The sequence below is a fragment of the Athene noctua genome, chromosome 5, assembly GCF_965140245.1.
Source record: "Athene noctua chromosome 5, bAthNoc1.hap1.1, whole genome shotgun sequence".
In the NCBI taxonomy this organism is placed as follows: Eukaryota; Metazoa; Chordata; class Aves; order Strigiformes; family Strigidae; genus Athene; species Athene noctua.
Window position 1 is genome coordinate 63,136,104 of NC_134041.1, and position 22,292 is coordinate 63,158,395.

A 22,292-nucleotide genomic window follows, 5' to 3' on the forward strand; every position below is an offset into this window, starting at 1 on the left:
TACTAATTTTAAACTAATTCCAAAGAAACCGTATCTAAAGAAAAATAAGTGCAAGTTCATCCAGTCATAGTGGTAACACTAAGTGGTCAGGTGTCTTAGGGAATTACTGCATCTATATTATACAGATAAGCTTTCAGTAAGGGTAAAAGCTTTTGATTTGAGGATGATTAATTATCTTTATTAGAGGTAAAGGAGTAGCAGAGAAACAGGCCTACATTTAAACAAGAAAATTAAGCCAGAGAAGTCACTTTACTATAAGCCAGGTGTTGGCTTATTTGTATATGAACATCCCCCAGTCCTGGGATCAGGTAAGTCCCTATACCAGAAAAGAGGAAAAAAAAGCTTTTGGATAATAAGGAGAATCAATCCAAGCAGAATTTTTAAAGCTCAGGAACACTAAAATATTATCAAGCAGAAGTGTGACACTGAAGCCTTTGTTCACAGGAAAAAAAAAAAAAAAAAAAGAAAAGAAAAGCACCATTTTTGAATGAAGAAGAGCAAAAACCCAATTTGTGCTGAACAGAAGGTCCGTTCACCTGAGTCGCTGCGCAGCACTCCAGGGAGGGCACAACCACCCCTGTGCCGCAGAGGTGGGGAGTTTATTCTCACAATAAATGCAAGAACCCACTGGCACAGACCTGGCAGAAGAATTTCAGTTATAAGCATTAGGGCATAGTGGGATGGGAGAAGTGCTGGCTCCGAGGTCCTACAAGACAGGACACTGCAAGAAACACACGTGGTGTCACCCGAGCCCCAGGAGCTTTCAAGAAGGAAGAGCTGGGTGGCACCTCACTTCTCCTTACTTCCCAGAAAAGATTGTCTCCTCAGCTTCTGCTGGAAGCTCTGGACTATACTTAGGGGAAACATCATCCATAAGTAAGACTCTCACACTTCTCTATTTATTTTAATGCAGTGTTACTGGTGATGACAGGACATCTGGTTTAGACCGGGAGTCTATCCTTGTGTTTAAATAAACTGGACTTCAACACCAGCATGAAAGATGAGGAGCCACAACCAACAGAGAATTCACAGTCCTTGGTTTTATGCCACCGTATAAACAAACCTGCGGTAAAATAATTAAACATTCCTATAAAACCTATCTGAATATCATCTGCATGCCATTTTTGTGTTCATGTGGGGTTTTTTTTTCCTAGCAGAGAAAAATGAAGCAGCAAACTACCTCACTCAGATTAAAAAAGAAATGAAAGATGAAGGCTACAGGTGACACTCAGATCTCAAAACAAATTCTGTATGAAGGCTGCAGATAAGGCCTCACATTGCACCCAACCTGCTGCACCTGCACACGAATTTGGAGGAGACCATTCCTACCTCTGTGCTGTGTCTTGCTATTCACCTCCAGCTGGCTCTGCTCTTTATGTAGCTGCATAGCAAAGTGGTTTACAGAGCTTTCTGACCAACATCAACTCATTAAAACAAACAACGAGGGAAAAAATAGAGTATATTTTTTTTCTCTGTAGAGAGGTTCACAGAGCTGTTTGTACAGAAACACTGGAAGAAGCTAAAGTAAAGGGGGGCAGTGGGATTTTAACCTAAGAGTTGTCTCTCCTTCCAGCATCTGCCCACCATTACACTGCAGTGGGCACCATCTGAAATTGCACTGCTGATTAGAGCTCAGCCTTCCTAGTCCCAAATTTTAATTCATTAACTAACAAACCCCTTCAGATGGAGAAAAAAAAAAAATTCTAAGGGAGGGTCTAATAATAAAAGGTAACTAATAAATAAACTTTAGAGATTTTTCACTGTTGACTTGGTGTTAATATCCTGTTTATGAGTTTGAGTTGTACTCTATTATTCAAAAGTAGTATTTTGTTCATGGAACAGACTGTAATTCAGAAAACAGCACTAATAAAGTGGAAAACAGAATTTGGTCCTTCTAAGCACATCTTCAATATTAAAGAAATAAAGCTAAACCAGATTGTAGGCTAGTGACTTCTGAATGAAAGAATTTTTTGGTAGTATAATCATTGCCTCTGAAAAACTGCCTTGGAGCAAGTGCTTTATTTGAAACCACATTTCCAATTAACCATTGTCATTAACTACAGGCAAACAACAACAAAAAAGCAAGTTGCTGTGTGAGCTTCCTTTCAGGCTGATTGTTAAGGGAGCTGGGAAGGGAGCAGCTCTGGGCTGCTTCTACCTTTGCTTCCTCATAGAAGTCTGTTCGGATTTGAACACTCAGCACACTAAATCTGGATTTTTTTTTCCTAACTAAGCCTCACAAATGTAAAGGTTATCCATCAACCTTATTCACATCTGTAATTCCAGTGTTTTCCCTTCATTTGAATTACATGAGCTGACAAAGTAGTCAGAACCGATAACCATCCATTGGGTCTCTTTGTACAACAACCTTAAGCCATTCTCCCACTTAGGAGAAAAATTGATGTTACCTGAATATTAAGCCTTCCTCTGTGGGCCCCAAGGCCATATCGCTTTGCTGTAGAGGCATGGAGCTGGAAGTCAGTAATTTTTAATGTCTCTAGACCAAGCGGAGGACAATCTATGAAACAAAAGATGGGTTAAAATTAATTAAGAAAAAAAACCAAACACACAAAACAAACAAGTATTCAAAGCTCCTGGATTTCAATTTGTGCCAAATTAACTGGGGTCCTCAGCTGGTGCAAATGAGCACAGCATCACTGAAGTCAATGAGAAATGGCAGCTCTCAAACCAGTGAAGGAATGCTGATTTACTCCAGCTGAGGATCTTTTTGAGGGTCTCAGTTATTACTGCTTGCCCTACACTTCAGTTTTTCACAGATATGCACAGTATTTCCTGTCAAGTGCTTTTCAGTACAAAAAGCCAGTAAAATGGCCTTTTATTTTTCTTTTTTTTTTGGCATTTTCTTTTTCATTTCTTGTTTTGATTTTTCCCCTCCCTGTACTCATTCCAAGCTACTGTATGAAGTTATGTTTCTAATTAAAATCTGTTCTGGAAACTTCAATCCCAGTCCCTCGCGTTGCACAATAGCATCTGTTACGGAGGTCTGGGAGGCCGGACATCCATCTCTGCAGACATAATGACTAAGCACAAAAAGGGCAATTTCGAAACAAGGGGCAGTCTCTCTAAGCTCCAAAATTGTGCAAAGCCTTGAAGAAAGAAAAGCAGATGACATTACTTCAGCAGCCAGCCAGCAGCACAGCAAACTAAGGCCTGGAGCTCTGGCTTTGGAAGATAAGGTGCTGGAAAGAGTCTACTTTGTGATGATTAGAAAAATATCCTGCTCTGAAATGACCCCAGCCACCACAGCATTTAAGCCCCTCGCAATGCTTAGCATATTTATCCTCAAGATATCATGGTGAGGACCCACTCTCAGTGTTTCACAGGAGGTGAACAAAGCACCGAGAGACACTTTGGGAGCACCTAAGTTGTACAACAGAGCACAATTTAGAGACTCTTAAGTCAACGCCCATGGAATTGGAAAGTCTGCATGCGGCAGAGGTGGAAAGCAGTGTCATATTATTATTTAGATCAGGTTCTTGTAAGGTTAGACAAGGTTTTGCACTGCCGTGGCCATATCACTTCTGCATTTGGATAGAGGACAGATTTTTTTCTGCAGTTGAGTGTGGGAGGTTTGTTGTAGCCTGCACAACAAGCTGTGACAGAGACAGGAGACAAGCACCAGCCATGGAGCACAGGCCACATTTCCAGTCCTCAGGCCACCCCTCCAGTCTCCAAACCATCCCTCCTCACCTGACAGCTGGGATCGTGGTCTCACTTGTGCCACAGTTGCTGGAGATTTGTCTAGGAGCTCACTCCTATGCCTGTATCCCACTTCCATATATATTTTTTAATCACTCACCAAAATGTCATGTGTGTACATACCTGAGAATCTCATCCTGGCCATGTCTAACTTTCAGGTGTAGTTTTGCATTACTGCGCACAAACTGGCAAAACATATGAGACTTCCTCGCTCATCCTTAGCTCTTAACAACCAAAAATCCCTCAGGAAAAATGTTACATGCTGTCAGTTCACACTAGTAGTTCTTTGTTCATCCCTAGGAAAGCTCTCACACAAATCCGGGGCCAAATATCTCCATCAGAGGCAGTGAAGACAAATGTTAAATATTAATGTATTTTCTAAAGTACCAACAGTGATCTTAGTCTTTCACGAGACAAAATGTAGACAGTTCCTCATTTCAAAGAGCTTTCAATCTAATTATCCAAAACAGAGAAGAGACAGGATGTATAAGAAAAGACAGAAGAAGGAATAGCTCAGAGGATTTTTATTTCATTGGCTGATTGTTTTAATTGCATTTCCTCATAGAGTGTTTCATCCTTCACCATACTCCAACTGAAAGAATTCTCAGGCTCTGACAGATCTCTACTGAGCGTAAATTATATAGCTGGGAACTGTCTGCTTTTCTTTAACATGTTCAGTCCTCAATACAGGTTTGGGAATCAATCTCAGTGTAATCATGCAAATGCTTTTGCTCTTGGGTATATTTTGCTCTGTGAACAGTCTCACCGTTCCCAGGCACTCAAAAGCTACCTAGAAGTACCCATGCCAGGTGTGAGCTGAAAATAAAAGCAAGTTGCTTTTTATGTATTCTCTTCATAAAATAACATTTAATTCAGTTTATACCTAACAAGGCCAAGGGGAAATCTACAGGTACTGGTAGGAGTTGATGAAAAAAGTGGAAAGTTTCCTGCAAAGGGAATAGCCAGCTCCATCAGCAAGGGATCCACTCAAGCTTGGCCTCTTCCAGATTGTGTGTCTCAGCCCATTCTCTGCTACTGAACAGGGGCAAGGGCTTACGGAGCAGCCCCCGGGGCAGCCTGCGCATCGCTGCTCTGCAGGACACACGGCCACGCGATCTGCAGTCCTCTTCCTCATCACTGCTCTCTCCCTCATAGAGACCTATTTTCATGAAACCTGTAGGAAATGCATTATTATCGAGCCTGGCAGCTGTCAGACTTGGCTGAAGTTACCTGGAGTGACATACACCTGGCAGTGTCTGTGCGAGAAGTGGGTTTGCTTTTATTCAGCCTGAAATGTCACCAACTTACTGTAAAACTACAATATTCTTGGGTTGCCTGTGGATTTTAGGGGGGGTTTCTGAAAAAAGAAGGCTGAAAAAAATTGCCTGTATATATTTGTATTATCTCTGTTTCTAGAGAAACTGAAGCCTCATAATAGACTCAAAGGTGTTCATATGGATGTCAGTTAAACACACCTGACTGCTCGTTATTTTCAAGGACAAATTATTTGTCTTGTCTGTGAATGCATCAGGATAACAGGCCAGTATTATGAAATATTCAATTTAACAGGGGCATGATTAGGCTCTAAGAGCAGGCCCAAGCTCTCTACAATATGCAGTATAGATACCTTGGATGAAAACTCCAATACATTGTGAACAATACACTGTCCTTTCTCAGCGTGTTCAAGCCTTGCAGTATTTCGAGTGAAACCATTAGGATCTAACTGTCAATTCAATAATATCCAGGAGTTTATTTTTTACTGCTATTTATATAAATTAGCAGGAGATCACCTAGTGTGCTTTCTCTGGAAGTGATCTAGACTTTAAACTGTAACTTCACTAACGTATCAAACCACACAAAGATTTTTTTTTTTCTTTTAACTTGGTAAGAAAAATCAAGTTTTTTGCTCTAATTCTTGAGTGCAAATTAATGAAAAGCATTCCTTTCACAGTTGGCCCCTCTTTCTCCAGTGACCATCCCAAACCGGGAACAGAGCAGCAGGATTCTCCATAAAAGACGATTGACCTTTAGATGTTTCCATCTGTGCAACTCTGCACAGGGATGATGTTCTTGGAGTCCTCAAGCCTATTGTTTGTGGTAGGTTTGATGTATGGAATTTGTGCTATTTTCCACAAGAGAAGACCTTTGATTTTGCTGTTAAGTGAAATTACATCTTCTATTTATAGTCATAACATTCTATTATTAACACTTTAAGAATATTACTTTTTTCCACATACATATGAATTCCAGCATCAACAAAGGGATGAAAAGAGCAGCATATTAGACCAAAAATTCAGTCTGTAATGTACGGAGATAGTGGGGGCAAATTTTTCAGTATGGCCTCATCTGATTAACTCCAAATTACTCATTATAATGCAACAAAATCCACCTAAAGTTATCATTTCACTCTGAAAAAAAAATCCTGAGTCATACTGTGACTTTAATTTTAGATAAATTATTTTGTTGGTGTGTGTGTCCCCTGCTTCTTAAAGCTACTAATCAAGACAACTTATTTTTGAAAAACATACAGGAAAAGAAACTGATCTATGGCACTCAAAGACTATACTTTTTAAAGTATTGCTTTAATATATTTTATTTAACTTAAAGAAATCTTCCATCTAACAATGAAAATTGCCACACAATCAGTAAGACCGTCTTAATGAATCTGGAATTGGGTAGCACAAGTTATCAGACTGGTTCATACCTTATAGTTTCAGCTAGAAATGACCTAGTTATTTCCAGCCATTTCTTTAACTGGTTGGAAAAATAGTCATTATAAAATGCAGGAAACTCAACTATGGCTTTGGAAGACACTTAAATCCACATACTGTCTACATAAAAACATACTAGTGAAACGCAGCTAGAGTATTTATGTTTGAGTGACTGAAAAGAGGCATTAATCTTGCAGGTGCAGGGAAGAAGCTGAGTTATGGACATTTCTCTCTTCCTGGCCCATATCCAACCATGATTTTGTGTGTGATTTGCAACCATAAATAGGTATTTACTTTAAAAACAAGCCATTAATAAGATATCTGGATCAAATTAATTAATTCCAAGACCTAAAAAGGGACAGGGCTTGGACTCAGACTTAATAACATCTGCATTTTGAACAGTGTTCTTGTGAGGTTTCCATTTCAAAATAACTTTCCTATTAGCTATATCTCAGTGTCCATTATTTTCAATTATGCTTCTACTTGCTAGACAAATTATTATCTCAGCTGAGGGCACCAAGGCATTTCTGATACTTCAGCACCCTTAGCAATCACCTGTCCCTTGAAATCAGGAGGGGGAAACACTTGAGAGTTATTTCAGTCACAACCTCATCTCCTGAAATCTGAATTTACCAGTTATAATTCAGGGCTTACCTATACTGTGAGCAGTACCTGAAGGAGCTACTGAGCTCCTTTCACAAACCAGCATCAAGTCAACTTGCAATCTTAGCACGGCTCTGTGCTCAGATATTAGCCCATGTTCAAAAGCCGTTTCAGTCTCCTGAGAGCTGTGCCCTTGTTTTGCCAATTATCCGGCCTAGCATAGACGACACAGCCAGCATAAAGATGAACCAATAACCAAATTGTGTTTGATACACAAGGGTTAGTACATGGGGGAGCGCTGGGGGTACAAACAAGTCAGTCAGATTATACATAATCGACATCAATCCCACTGACCCCAACAACGACACCGCACGACCAGCAGTGGGTGGGATAAATGGTGACATGCAGTCTGCCATAGAAGGGACGGGAGACAACCGAGTCAACCAGCCAAACACATCAGACCAAGGAAGCCACACACTGAATCTCTGCACAGCCTGCGTTTACAAAAGCCAGACCTGAGTGGAGCCCAGTCCCAGGGAGGCGGGAGGTCCTTCCCCAACAGGGAACTCTGCACAGGGCATCCCCCTCACACACAGACACTGCCCCTCCTGCAATGGTCCCAGCTTTTATCCCTACCTGGGACACTTGACCTTGGGTTACTCACTGAGGGACCCCTGGGGCTCATTTACTCTCCCTGCAAGGCCCCACCCTGGAGGGAAGTTTAAAGGGAAACTCACCCCCCTTTGGGAAGGGCTGGGGGAATCACCCAGATGTCAGCCTTAATTTGGGGCTTGGGGTTGAAACCCCAGCATTTCAGCCCTACACTTGCAGCACCTTCCACTGAAACTCTAGCCAAAAAACCCACTTTCTGCAGAGCCAGCTTGGCTGTCTTTACACCTGCAGCATGCTCTGCTGCAACATTAGCTGTCCTTTATGATAAAACTGTATTAATAGAGACTCTTAGAAACATATTAATTCCGGAAGTAGAAGATATATGTATGAGCAGGGCAAGGAAAACACTTCTGTTCATCTTTATTGCCTAAATTATTAATTTATTTTATTTTTTTCTGGTCTAAATAAAGATTGTCAGATAAGCACAGATTGCCATTATAGCTCTTGTATCTAATAAGGATGCATTGAGGAAATCATTCTGTACTGTTCTTTTGGAGGCACAGCAGACAAACAATTGCTTTATTTAAAGAATATTTTCCATCAATTTAGGAATATGTTCAGTTTTTTCAAATGGAAAGAAAAAAAAGCATCATGTTTCCTCTTCATTTATATTTTTAATATATTATAAGCCATACCTATAATCCCTTTCAATTCCCACAAGTCTGTTCTTGTCTAACTCATCGTGCACAGTGATACTCAGATCTGGAAATGGAGAAATACCAGCATTGTGCAGTCTGATGGTCTCCTTGACATTTGGAGTCAGAATGTACTCTGGCTATTTATTTTTTATGATTCTAGATGTGTTTAAGCTCCAGGAGTTTTGTCATTTTTAAATACGTAAGAATCCCTTTGCACTTCAAAACATTTGTTACACTACAGAGCTAGAGAAGACAAGAGGAGGTCAAGGCAGTGCTGATGGTGAGTTAACACAGAATTTTCTCTATGCAAAGAATAGTTTAGTGCCAGGATTTTTTGGGTTTGCTGTTGGTATCTGTAGCTTTGCATTTGGGGCTTGAGCTTCCACCACCAAAGTCAACAGAACATCACTGTGATAAATATGAAGACCTCATCACCCTTTCTGTGTATCTGATTTCTGTAAGTTGTGCGTTTTCCATCAAAAGATATAATTTTCAGTAACGCAGCACATCCCAAGTTACCACTGTGTTTGTCAACTGACACTGAAGTATCTTTAAAAATTATGCTGGTCAGTTTAGAGAGTCAAAACCATGTTGAACATCTTGGCCTTAGTGTGGCCAGAGTTTGCCCAAGTCAGGGGAGGACAGAGGCCAGCAGGTACCTACAGAGGTGATCTGCCACTGTTGGAAGGGAAGCAGGTATGGTGCCAGTGTAATGTGCACTGGGATGCTATTTCTATTTTCTCTAACAACCTAGCAATGTAGTTAATACCAGTTTCTTCCTTCTGTAAACACATTTGCCTACCAGACTTTGCTACAGACTCATCCTTTCTCTAGAGACCTTGTTCTCTGGGCACTCCACACACATCTTGCCAAAACGGTATGGTCAGGTATCTCATGGCAAAATCCCATGTAATAAGACAGATTTAGGTTTTGATTCCCTGTTTCTTTTTCTGCTCCATCCCAGGGTAGATGCAGAGTTTAGGCCTTGTTTAAGCAAAACGCTTAAACATATAGTTAAAGAAGAAACTGCAGATCTGTGAAGCTACTGATATAGGTAAGTTAAATACACAATTAAGCATATATTTTGGGAAATGAAGACTTTACACTTATCATACGGATCATAATATTCTTAGATCTTTGTGGTCTTGCACTAAAATTCTCAACGAGGTCAATATAATAAATTTTACCCTAACAGCTAACTTTAGAGCTTTTCCTGTGTAAAGCATCAGTAATTCATCTTTCAAAAGCAGAAACTTTTAATGGAAACTCCGGCAGTCTAATTCCTGTCTCAAATAATACTTAGATCACAGGTATGTGAAGTATTAGTACTGCAGTGCACCTGAAAGGTGAAACTGCAGTAAAAGCAGATTTCTGCTGACCTGCTACTTGCTGAAAATTTCTTTTGATTGCTTTTCTGTGATGGACAGCCTTTGTGGGGGCTGATTTAAACAGAACAAGGTTCGCCGTTTTCTAAATAATTTGTTATATTTACAGTCTTAGGACATTTGTGGGGGAATGTGGTCTAGCTAAATTTTGCTGTTTTGATGATGTGATCGTGTAAGTGTGAAATTTCCACAGATGTTCATGAGTCACACTCTATACTTGGTATGGCCCAGCTTTTCCCTGGAAACAGGTCCAAGGATTTCAGTCTGAGCAGTTTTCTGACTTTATTCACATCCAAAGCATTGTTAGCAATACATACTGGTTTATTTTCTGGCCTGAATTCAGGCCACCAGCCCCTATGCACCCCAGATTAATTGAAGCAGTACAGGCAGATGAAGGTTCTTCAAGCAAACACAGTTTGGTTTTATTTGCTTTTCCTTACAAACCCATTCCCAGAACACTAAAAGAACAAAGCAAGCAATGTGCACTTACAACAAATCCCTTATATAGTGGTTAAAATACTGAATTATAGTCCCAGATCAAAGATCAAATAAAGGATTAAAAAGATGCCAAAATTTTCTATCACTAACATTAATTGTTCTCTAATGTTGCATCAAAGCTGTATATTTTTCTAGGACAAGCAACAAATACTTCACGGGGGTTTAAGACGTCAGGGACTGCTCTAAGAAGGAAAGGACAATATTTATCACAGCACTGCAAAACACATTTATCTTTATGGTTGCTATTGAAGATTAAAAAAAAAAAAAGTCACAAACACTTTTGGTTAGAAGCCTCAAAACCCAATTCTCTTAGGGGGTCTGACCCAAAGCTTCCTTAAATCAGCAGGAACATTTTCATAGGCTCCAAGTGAGGGTGAAATCTGCATGAGGTTCCCACAAATGTTACCCATCTGGTATCTCAGAGCTGGTTTGGATGATCAGATATGCCTCTTCGTTGTAACCATCATCTCCAGGGGCTGTCTCTGGGCCAAGGAGCTGTGTTTGACAGCCTCCTAGACTGCAGGGGAGGGAGATGCTTTTTAATCCAAGCTTCCTCTCAAGGCACCGCTTTGTCTTCCAGGTAAACACACTCCTTTCCCTGCTAGAAGTCTCACCCGAAGATTTGCTGCAATGGTCTTTCATGTTTCTGGCACTACCCGTGTTTCAAATCTGAAGCAGCTCTTTGGGAAGGGAGGTAGTTACAGAGAGGTTGCCAATAGCTCTTGTCTGAGAGCACAAAGCCAGTCCTGGTCAGGGAAGGTATCGGCTGGAGTCAGAGGCAGCACACAGGTGTGAAAGCTCCGAGATGGTTTCAAGGCCACCAAAGTTCTGTCCTCACCATAGTTAGTGACACACCGAGCGCTGCCTGGTGCAGACACTGTACACTTCCATGCTTTTACACCACCTAAAGACTGTGCACCAGCTGGCAGGACTGGGCACTACAATTACTTGAAAAGTTGCAGGGTACAGACTCTGTGCAAGGGTAAAAGTGTCTCTTCAGCTTCCAAAGTTGAGGGAAAATTCAAAACTCAGCAGTTAAAGGCAAATAAAAAATAAGAATTATCTTGATCCTTTCGATCAGGTCTGACATGACACCAAATATTTCTGAGATTCAGAATGTTCACCTTTTTTTTTTTTTTTTTTTTTCTTTTTCTTTCATTACTTTTCACATTTTCGCTCCCTCCCAAACTCAGGTTGTGGCTTGTTCTAGATGCAACAAAACCACACAAAGAGCTTCTATTATTCCTGCCACAGCTGGAAGCAGGAATTTTCAGAAAGCCTGTTTTCTGAGAGTTTTCTGCCCAAGCTTTCCCACTCAGGAGGCCCATCTAAACTTTAGATACCATAAACATTGCCTAACTACCTACCGCTGCCATCATACAGCTTGCCTAGGAGATGATGTGATTTATGACGTAGGCAGTGCAGGAGCCTGATCCCACATGCCCGAAGTCAGCATGCTTGGGCGCGAGAAGCATTTCCCATTTTTACCTCCTGGCTCTGTTTCTTGCTGCCTGTGGTTCTTCTGCTTAGGGGGGGAAGAAGCAACCATACCCATGCATGCCTGCAGGCAGCAGCCTCCTCCAGGTGGGTAGGTGTAGAAACACTGTCCATAGCTCCTCAGTGTCTTTAACTGGCTTCATCAATCTTTCCCCACATCTCCTTAGGAGAAAAGAAAGCCAGAGGAAAGGGAGTTGCAGATGGGCACCCCGGAGTTTCTGCCTCGCTGCCCATGGGAACACCACCTTGCTGACCTAACATGGGAAAGGATGAGGGTGGGAATCACGTTGCAAACCTGGTCATGGTGTCCAGGCCATTAACAAAAGAAACTATGCAAGAGGACAAGGTGCATTCAGTGCAGACCATCAGCATACAGAGGCATTAAGTATTGCTGTAGGCATAGCCCAGGAAAGGTTTCCAGATGCTCATTTGTATCCAAAGCTGACAAGTCCTCCACTTTCTCTACAAAGGAATATGTGTGTTTAGTCTCTCTGAAAAAGAAATTATTTCCTTTAATTGCCAAAAAAACCTGAGCCTGAAAAATATCATATCAATTCCTAACTTTTTATTATGAGCTTTGATGAAAGCTGAATCCTGTGCTATTAATTTTAAAATGTCTCCTCTGATGTTTCTCTGAAGCACAGGATGAAGACTTTCTGTAATTCCAGCTAAAGCCACAAAACTTGAGTACAGCCATCAAAAATGAGAACCATCCTTTTTCTTTTTTCCAGAGCCAAACAAATAGACTTAGCCAAACAATGGAGAAAAACACTGAGACAGACTGCTCTCACAATGGCTGGGTATAGGAGTAAAATTACCCTTAAAAACACATATGTGTCCAGTGTCTTCATGCCAGAAATAACTTAAAATATCAAATCACTGAGGTATACTGCAAGACCAAAGATTCTACAATAAGAGCATTAATTGTAGCCATTAAAAATAAATGTTGAAACTTGGAATACCATTAACAAGTACAAAATGAAGACAGAAAATAGCTACTACCTGAAGATACAACCCTGGATCAGTAAATAACACACCTTAAAAGTGCTAAAGTTTAACCACTTCAACAATTCCATTTGAGTGTATTTTACCAAAAATAGTACAACTGCACAAAACCAGTAGTATGAGTATAAAATTGGCTTATGGTGCAATTATTTTCCTCCCCCCTTATGGAAGCTGTAGGAGCAACTTTATACAGAAGTAAATATATCCATAGTTGGTATAGCATGATCACTACGCAGCCGTACAGAGTGACAGAATAGTCAGGAAATTCCTTAAACATAAATAACCGGGAAAATGTCCGTAACTTTGGGTCCTGGAAATATACATCTGCCAAAAATTCTACCATCGTTAAGGATTTTGCAGCAGAGCCACGCTTTTGGAGCAGAATGGGAGTCTCAGGCAGCACAAGGGAAGTATCCACGTGGGAGGACGTAGGGAAGGGGCTGTACATGCTCCATCAGGGGGATCAGAATTGCACGCCTGGGGCTATAGTAGACAGTGATGAAATACAGCTTCAGTGGTTCTCTAAAAGCACCTGATTTCACTGAAATAGGTGGCACTACTGTCTTACTCTCCCTAGCACACACATGAAGCCCACACATGTAGAGCAAGACCAACTGGAGAGATTGTAAAGGAGATCCCATTAGTAGCGAGACATTAAATTTTATCACCACTACTATAGTTACCTCCACTCCAAAATACTAAATTTTACACCTGAGAAAGACTGAAATCAGACACTTTCTGGTCAGGACTACTTAATGTTTTTCAGCTTTTATTCAAGTTAACCTCTAGTATACACCAAACTATTACTTTTCTAGAAGGAGGAAAATGTGCTGAAAATGAACTGATAGAGATGCATTAGCTTCTTTTGATGAAACAGCCCAAAGCCTAGCACAAGGAAGTCAGGGATGAAGATAGAATCACTTTGTTGTTCAGTTTGGGGTTTCATAGTAAGCTGTTTTCTACTAGTTTAGCTTTCTGACTTGGCTCTCAATGGGAGCCAGCAAACTTCTAGCAAAGTAGTATGAGCTATGCCTTTAGGCAGCAGACAGTCATTAGTCATCTTAGCTGTGAGTTGAAATGTCATCTTTCATTTTTTCACGATTAAAACTAAAAATATGCATTTACCAACAGAACGTAGAAGAGAAGCAGTCTGTATCTGCAGCGAGACCCAGGTGAATAGTGCAGGATCGTCTTTCTGAAAGTCATTCCTCCCCTGCTGGCTTGTGAAAAACTAATCCTTGTCAATTTGCTAATCAGAAGTGACATTAAAATTTGCCTCCTCTGCATGTAAACACATAGTTGCAAACACACCTCCACACATAAGCCAGAAGACCCCCAAAGGAGGGCTGATCACTTCAGCAGAGATTGCCATGCCAACCATCATACCCTGGCATCCAACTGTGCTTATACCCCTTGCAATTAATAACCCTCCTCCTCTAGCAGCAGCATTTGTGCTGCCCACTGAGGGGAAGCATCACTGAGGGGGTGGGAGCAACTGCTCAAGCCTCAGATTTTATTTGTGAGTCGTCACCCTGCACAGGCTGGTCTCGGTTGCTGCCTATCCCTCCTCCAGGTTGCACATCTGGGCTAAATACTCGACCTATATAGAGAGCCTGTGACAGGAAATACCTAAAATCAATCCAACTTGGTTTTAAAACCTTTTATAAAGTGCAAGTCTTGGTTTTATGGAGACCTGGTGAGTCTGCTCTAGCAGCAAGTTTAGACATTTATACGGGTTTAGTTTGTTGTTTTGTTTTGTTTTTTTTTTTCTAACATCACATCTGTTGTTATTATTTCATATGAAATAATAAGAGGAATGAATAAAAACAAACATGTCTCATAAAGCACAGAAGTCACGGTAGTGCCGGGAGCTATTGCTCAGACAATGATTTCAGGAGAAAGTTGTGTGGATGTAATTAACCTGAATTCAAACTTTGTGCTCCTTCCCAACCCCGAAAAGGAATCAGTTTGTATTTTCTAAAGCACAGTAAAAGAAATAATAAGTTTAGTTGGCTTGTTTGCTTCTCACTTCATTATTCTTTTTAATGGACTTTGTGAATTGCATGGTTGATTCAAGCAGAGCTCTAAGACAATACTAAAAACTCAGGAGTGCCTAATACATTTAAAGTCCCAAACAGTGGAAAACTGTTTCAGTGGAGGGATAAATATTGGCCAAGTGCACATAGAAAATAACCAGAGGTTCTTTGGATATACCCAGAAGTCCTGAAAATCAAAAGATTATGAACCCATACCACAGAGCTTTCTTCTTTCCTTTAAAGCACCTTATGTCCAAGCTGTTGCACCCTCGAGAAGCAGCCCGAAAGCAGAATAATTAAGAGGCCGAAGCAAAAAGAAGTAAAATTCAAGACACAATTTAAGCCTCTAAGATTTGAGAAAATTAAATCCAGGCCTGAATTTATGGTGTAACTACCCTCATTTGAAAAAAGAAAAAAAAAAAGGAAAAAGGAAAAAGGGAAAGTGTAAAGAGCGGAGGAATCGCTGGGGTGCAAGGAGGGGTGCAGGAGGGATGCCTTTGTTGGGAACAGGTCTATGACTGGCATTTGGGCTCCATGTGGGGACACAAACCCCAGGGCAGCACAGGAATCCCACTGGAAAATGCACCATCGATGAAGAAATCTTGGAATTTGGAGTCCAGCGTGCAAAGGTGATGAATAACTCCCTAAAGTAATTTCTGACAAAGGCATAATTTTTAAGCATCTCAGAAAACACACTCTGCAGTCAGGCTCTCCCTTTCCCACATTTCACCAGCTGTGCTTCCCATGAGCTTTTGCTCATATTCCTAAAGTATTCCAGCTTCCAATGACTTTTATCTTTTACATGTCCATTATAAAAATGGTACTTTCCACATATCCTCCATTTCACTTCCCCCTCTCTACCTGCCCTCAAACTAGTCATGGAAAAGCCAATTGAGGGGAAAAAAAAAAAAAAAGAAGGGGGGGAAAAAAAAAAAAAAAGCCTCAAGCCCAAGCAAGTACCAGGATTCTGTGTTTTTAAAAGCTTGGTTACTATCTTTTAAATTTTGAGCACTCAGCATTTTCACAAGTCTCTGAGCTTCCTGCCTGCAGAAAGAGAAAGGCTAAAAATACCTTAAGAAAGACATAGCTCTTGATATTTCTGAGCTGATCGGAGGGAAGAACTAGAGGTTCAGCAGGGAAGCTGTTATGAAGCTCCAGCTCCACGCTACAGAGTGAAGGAGGTGAAACAGTTCAAGCAAGGTTCAGACAAATATCTCAAAGGGTGGGCACCTCTCCAACTCAAATGACTGAGTGTTCAGAGGTCCTTCCTCCCTATTCCAGCTTCCTACGATCTTGCAGCTTTATTCAGCCTGCAAAAGAGTCCCAAAATTCATTCTGTCTAAACATCTTTTCTGCTTTGTTTAACAATTCAGCCCTGGTGCAGCAAAGGCTCATAATCCCAGGCTAAACATTTAGCACATAGGCTTCACTGATTCAAAACTCAGTGTGTCAGAAGTTTCAAATGACATGAAATGTGAGTTATTAGTGAGTTGAAAATTGCATGCACGCACGTCTGCTTGCTCGAGGCTGAAAGCCCAAAAATCCAAACTGAAGGCTTGGGGACCCAATGAGGACGGCTCAGGAAAGCATTAAGACAAACCCTAATTTATACTACTTGCCCAGTGAGGTTTGACGTCCTTTCCCTGGAGAAAAGTGTCGTGCTAGCAATAGCCCTTGTCGTTACCAAGAAAGCCCTTGTCTTCACTGCAAAACACGAATGTGCTACTGCGAAAAGTGCAGGCTGTGATTTGGGACCTACCATTAACCCAACTTTAGAGATCCCATCCTCCTTCCCACCCACGGGAGCAGGAAATATTTACTAAGCATAGGTATTCTGCTCTTGAAAAGCCACGGAATAGAGAAAGCTTAGAGGCAAGCTTGCCTGAGTGTAAAACTCCACCATTTGTTGACGTTCGAATTAGGAGGAAAAAATCTGATTCAGGATTAATGAACAGGAATATGGAATGGTTCTGCAGAAGAATAGTTCTGTGCTATTTTCTCTCCACTTTTTCAAAGAGCTCTACGGCACTTTAACTGCCTAACTCCATACTAGCATTTCTTTATCATGTTTTTAAGTTTCCCATTCTATTCTCATTGTAAAAGTGTATGGGCTCTAAACGTATGATTGCCATTTGATTAGCATTCAAGCATCAAAAAAACCCGAAGTACATATTTGCTGTTTGCATATTAGCAATATCAAACAATTCAGATGTGGCTGCAATATTTTGTATTCCACAGTCAACTAGCCTTCACAATGATTTGGATTATTTAGAAAGTAGACCTACAAGGCTTCTTTTCCACCCATTTCATTTAACAGTTTAAAATAACACTGAATGTTTTCAGCTTCTGGTTGAGAGCTTTACTCTTTGTTCATTGTGGACTTGAACTATTACTTGGAAACAGACAACGCTCTTTTTTTTTTTTTTTTTTTTGTAGAAGTGTTTTCAGACCCTAAGCAACAAGCAGTAGTTTTGCAGAAAAATTGGATCGTGTATATTCCTCCTCATATTTTCTCCTGTTTAAAAAAAAAAGAATTCAGTCATTCAGGCAGAGAACAGATGCTATACCTTGTGATTTCAGTCACCAGATACCTCAACTCTCATTCCTCCTGGGCTGCATGTTTGGCACCTGAGGAATTTATTCATTTTCTTCCCTGAGTCTTATGCATCTCATCCATCTCTGGGCCTCTTCAGTACCTGGGCTCACTTTGTCATGATTTTCAAAGGTTTCCAAGAAGACTCATAGCTTTCTGCCTCTATATATGATCCCCCGATCATCTGTTCCACTGCAAGATGGAAACAAGATTTTTTGGGGGCCCTTTTTGTCACTTACATGTATCTGCTGAAATACGTGATGCGAAGGAACGGGACCAGATGCGATACACTCATCTGAGGAGCCTACAAGAGTTTTGGACCACAGTCATCTCCTGGGATCCAAAAGTATCCAGAGGAGCCTGAGGAAAAAAATATCTGCCAAAAGAGATGTAAGATATTTTTCTTTTTGTCTTAGCTGGGGTGTGTGCTGGACCATGGCTATGACTAACCCTGGATACTCTTCCTCTCCTCTCCTCAGGCCTCCATTCACCAGCAGCATACGAGCTGTTTCCTCACCTTGGGGGAAGCCTCCTGCTCCAGTGACGTGCACTGCAGACTGGGACACATCCCCATGCTCTTGGGTCACCTGCACCCTGGAGTGGATCCAAGTCCAGATTTACTATGGGAAATTCCAGCCTTCCCTACTGTATATATAGGCCATATATAACCCAGACATAATTTTGGCAGAGTTCTCCATGGAATTTTTGCTTGGAATTTGACGTGCATAAAGAAAATGCAGTTTAAATACTCTGTGGGATAAAACTGTGGTCTATCCCTTGGGTTAGGGTACTTGTCATCCAGCTTGTGATGGCAAATATAATTCTAACTTTCTGAAATGTTTTCTATAACTTCTCAGAACATAAGCAATTAAGGGGAAAAAGAAAAAAATCATGTTTTCAAAGGCTGAAGTTTTAAGCTCTACTTTTAGGCTGTTTGGCTGAAATTGAAGCTTCTGTTCGAAGTCAGTGAAACATCTTTGGGAGGGTTGAAACCTGGTCCTGTGTTCAGACATCCTCTGTCATGTGTATGGGGGCAAACTCATTACACTATTGAAAATTATCTTGGGGAAAAAAAAAAAAAAAAAGGTGTGTTAAAGCCAGATCTGGCATAAGGGGTGGTTGTAATGGTGGTGGTAGGGAGTGCTTACATCCAGATTTGAGATCAGTTCTAAGATACTTTGAACTTTTCCCTTCATTTGACAGATGTTTTAGGAGGACCCTGAAACTAGAGAGGAGCCATAAACCTGTCACCATAAAACAGTGTATCTCTGAAGAGGAGAACATAAAAATACTTTAATTTCTGGGAAAGAATGAGAAAGGTGGTTTTCAGTTGCTCCCATTACAAACAACACTGTCTTCTAGCACACCACGATGATTAATGCGCTTGGGCAGTTTACAGTAAATCTTGGATGTGTTAGAGGAAGGAGATACTTGGCCTCTCTCGTCAAACATAACTCACCCTGAAATGGGAGACTGTTTTGCTTTTTAAAGTTCATATGAGGAAACAGGTAAAAGGCAAATCTGTGGGCAACAGAGACCACAGACCTCCTGAGCCCCTCCATAATTGAAAGAAAACTCTGGAAGTCAAGCAGGAACATTTAGGGTTCCCCCACAGGTTCCCTTTTAGGTCCCAGCCAGGAGAACCAAACCTGTAGAGTCAAAACAAGTGAAATGACTAAAATTTGTGATGCATGAGAGTGTGAGGAAGACTTCATCTACAGGAAGCACAAAGCCCCATCATCGGAACAAACAAATCAGATTTAGGAAGCTCCGGTAGCTATTGTCTGGATGATCTATTGAGGTCCAAAAGAAAGAACAACCTGAATATGAGGCTGTGGTGCTAAGCCAACTATAGAACAGGTGAATGCTGAACCTAACAAATCCGGTAGTATCTCTTTCTGGATGTTGAAGATCTGCCTGCCAGGTAGTAGGACTCAAAACTGAGCATTTGTCTGTCCATCTTTCCTGAATGGATCAGTACACTCCAAACCTGTCCAACACAGCAAGCTCTGAGAGAAATATGGTCACCACACAAGGCAATGGAACAGGATGTTTCCCTTTATCTGACTTCAAACTATTGCCCAGATGGCTAAAGCACTCGCACGGCTGTCCTGAATGCACATCTCGCAGGGAAAGCTGTTGAACACCAAGCTACTGAGGCACATAGAGTAGATACACTGTGTAGCAGAGAGAAGTAGAAAGACGTGTAAACTGCCAGTACATGAACTATGTTTAACTTACGTATACAACTTTCATCACCTTCTTTGTTTGGACTGTTGGATGCAGTAGCACTTTGGGGAACACAGCATCCTGCTAATGCTTGTGTGGAAGTGGGAGCAGAACTATATTATTTACTGTTATTTACAGATGTGTACATTTACAGTATTCCCATACTGTAAATGACCACAAGTAAACAGAAGATTAATCCTGTATCTGGATGTTTTCACTATTAAATTCGATACTCAGCTTCACCCATGAGCAATAGGTACTGGAAGTCACTATGGTCCGCTGAAGCTTGCCAACTTTGTTGTGATTCTCTGCAATATCAAATGCCAGCAGACAAACTGCGACGCAGCCCCACACAGATGCAGTGAGGGTTTGGGGCTCACTCCTGTCAGAATAGGAAATCATTCAGTCATCCTAATCCGAGAGTAAAATGTTTTTCTCCAGCTCTGACACAGTAATAGCATCTCATATATTTTTTTACAAGATATTCTTGTAATATACACTTTACAGTGTATTGGGTCTGATTCCCATTTATAAGGCAGATCCTTTAAACACCCCTCCGGAATCAGTAAGTCACTTTAAAGCCTCTTTTGTATTTAGAAAATTATGTAGATCACTGTGGAAACATGGAATGAAACCCTTATCTTTCCTCATCTCCATTTAACCTATAATAACATGGTACAAACCCTTGCCTGCCAATACCAGTACGTTACCGACCAGAAGGGAAGTATTTTATGTCCAAAAGAGGACTTAAGATGTTTATCAGCAGACTCACCAGACTATTCTCCGTAATTTAATTCAAAAAGGGCTAGAGAGATTAACAGCTAAACCCAAGTACTCAAAAGATGCTTTAAATGATCCCCACATACTTCCTCTGATGTCTTCATAGGCACTCTGACTCTCAGAGACACCATCTGGCATCTCTTCATTCCCCCTCTTGTTTTTCTCACCTTTTTTTTGTTGCCATTTTTAGCTATGGGTAGAAAAGAGAAACGGTTTTACTTTTACTCCTGTCAAGTTGATTTAGCACTGCCTGGTGACTGCACGAAGAATAAAATGCCTTGCTCCTCTCGGATGGTGCTCCATCCCTTCCAGCATGCAGCAGACACCCTGAATACCCTGTTCTTCCGCACACCCGGGTGAAATCACAGGGGAATGAAATCAAAAATGTTCCTTTTGTGCTACAAGGAAATTAGAAATGTGTTTGCATCAGAAGTAATACATTGACATTGCAGTGTAGTTTACTAACGGTTTAATGTAGGAGTTTTTCATTGCTTGGTGAAAACTCCACCAACCACCTTTTGTAGTCAACGGAAATAGCCAGAGGAGCAAGGTTACCCCCTCAAAGAGGGAGATGTGCTCAGTGATCAGCATCATCTGTGGAAAAGAAGTCCCCATCAGGGAAATAATCAGACAGCAGCAGTGTTAGAGTCCGATCTTGGGGCTGGCCACAGTGTCCTCTAAACACCCTTATTCCATTGTCCATGCACTTTATTCTTGTCTTGGCATGGATAGTGTGATCAGGCAAGTTGCTGAGTATTAAGTTCCACACTGGAGATGTAACTGCACAGATATGATGGCCATGGCCATCCCCGAATGAAATCCCACGCAAAATTGCAGGAAACTCTAATGCTCTCTTTGATTCATGGCCTCTTGAATTAAGGAGGCCCAAACTGTCCATTAAGGTAGCTCCCAGGGACAGAAAGATTAAAGGTGATTGTCTCTTTCTAACATGAGTGATTATTCCTATCACCTCTGTTTTCTCTTGGTGAATGATTGTTTGAGTAAAGGCTATGGAGTGTTTTGCATGTGTAATCACTGGATTTTAAAAGGGAAATAAATTCGGATATGTCAGAGCTTTGCTTGTTCCTGTTTTCCTTGAGTACCCAAAAACCTAGTGTTAAAGGCACATATTTATACGTTCATTTCAAAAAGCCTTCCTTTATAAATCAAGCAGTACCACAAGCCATAACCTTACCAGAGGCCTGACAAGAAGACCAGATCTAATACGTCCTTTACATAACACTAACACCAGCACAAGCACCCACTATGTGTGAATATGACAATCAAATCTCAGCTCTGTACCTGGAGAACAAATCTTTTGGTCGTCTGCTTTTTACATAGACAATGAATTGAGCAAGACTCAAAAACCCTAGGAAGAAAAGGTTCAGATGTTGAAAATTCAAGAAATTACTTCTGCACCATACCTTCCACTTCCATTACTTCGTCTTTTTGACAGATTCTAGGCTCACACAGCTGACATTCCATTCATTCCAAAACCAAAAGAAATAAGTGAAATTTGATTGTGAACCATCGAACTGACCTGTCTAGCCAGCTTGCTGAACAGAGAATAACATTAAAAACAAGAATGAATTCAAATAATGAGTGACTCGTAATATGCTGGCATTTCAGGAACAACTCTAGACTCAGGTTCATACTATTAAAATCTATTCAGTGAAACTGTCCCTTTTTTAAAGAGGTATTTTTCTCACCTTAAAAATTAGTTTGAATTCAGAGAAGGCTGCTAGGAGAATTATCGTAAAAAAATGTTTTTCTCTCGCATAATCAAATGTGTTTAGTCTGGTATTTTTTTTCTCGTGTTACATTATTTATTGAAGCCATGGGTAAGGAAAGATGCTAATCAAAAAGGTTTGGCCAGTTTTGAGGGCTTTTCTCATTATTCATTCTTAGTCATCCTTTGTCCTCTT

At 40.8% G+C, this 22,292-nt stretch overlaps 1 protein-coding gene across 1 annotated transcript in view; it reads right to left on the bottom strand.

Moving 5' to 3' along the window:
* CPXM2 (carboxypeptidase X, M14 family member 2) overlaps nt 1-22,292 on the bottom strand; it is a 79,813-nt gene that overhangs the window by 51,031 nt on the left and 6,490 nt on the right. The window contains exon 2 of the mRNA XM_074908487.1: nt 2,409-2,518. Within this exon, the coding sequence (XP_074764588.1) occupies nt 2,409-2,518 (110 nt within the window). The remainder of the gene's footprint in view (nt 1-2,408; nt 2,519-22,292) is intronic.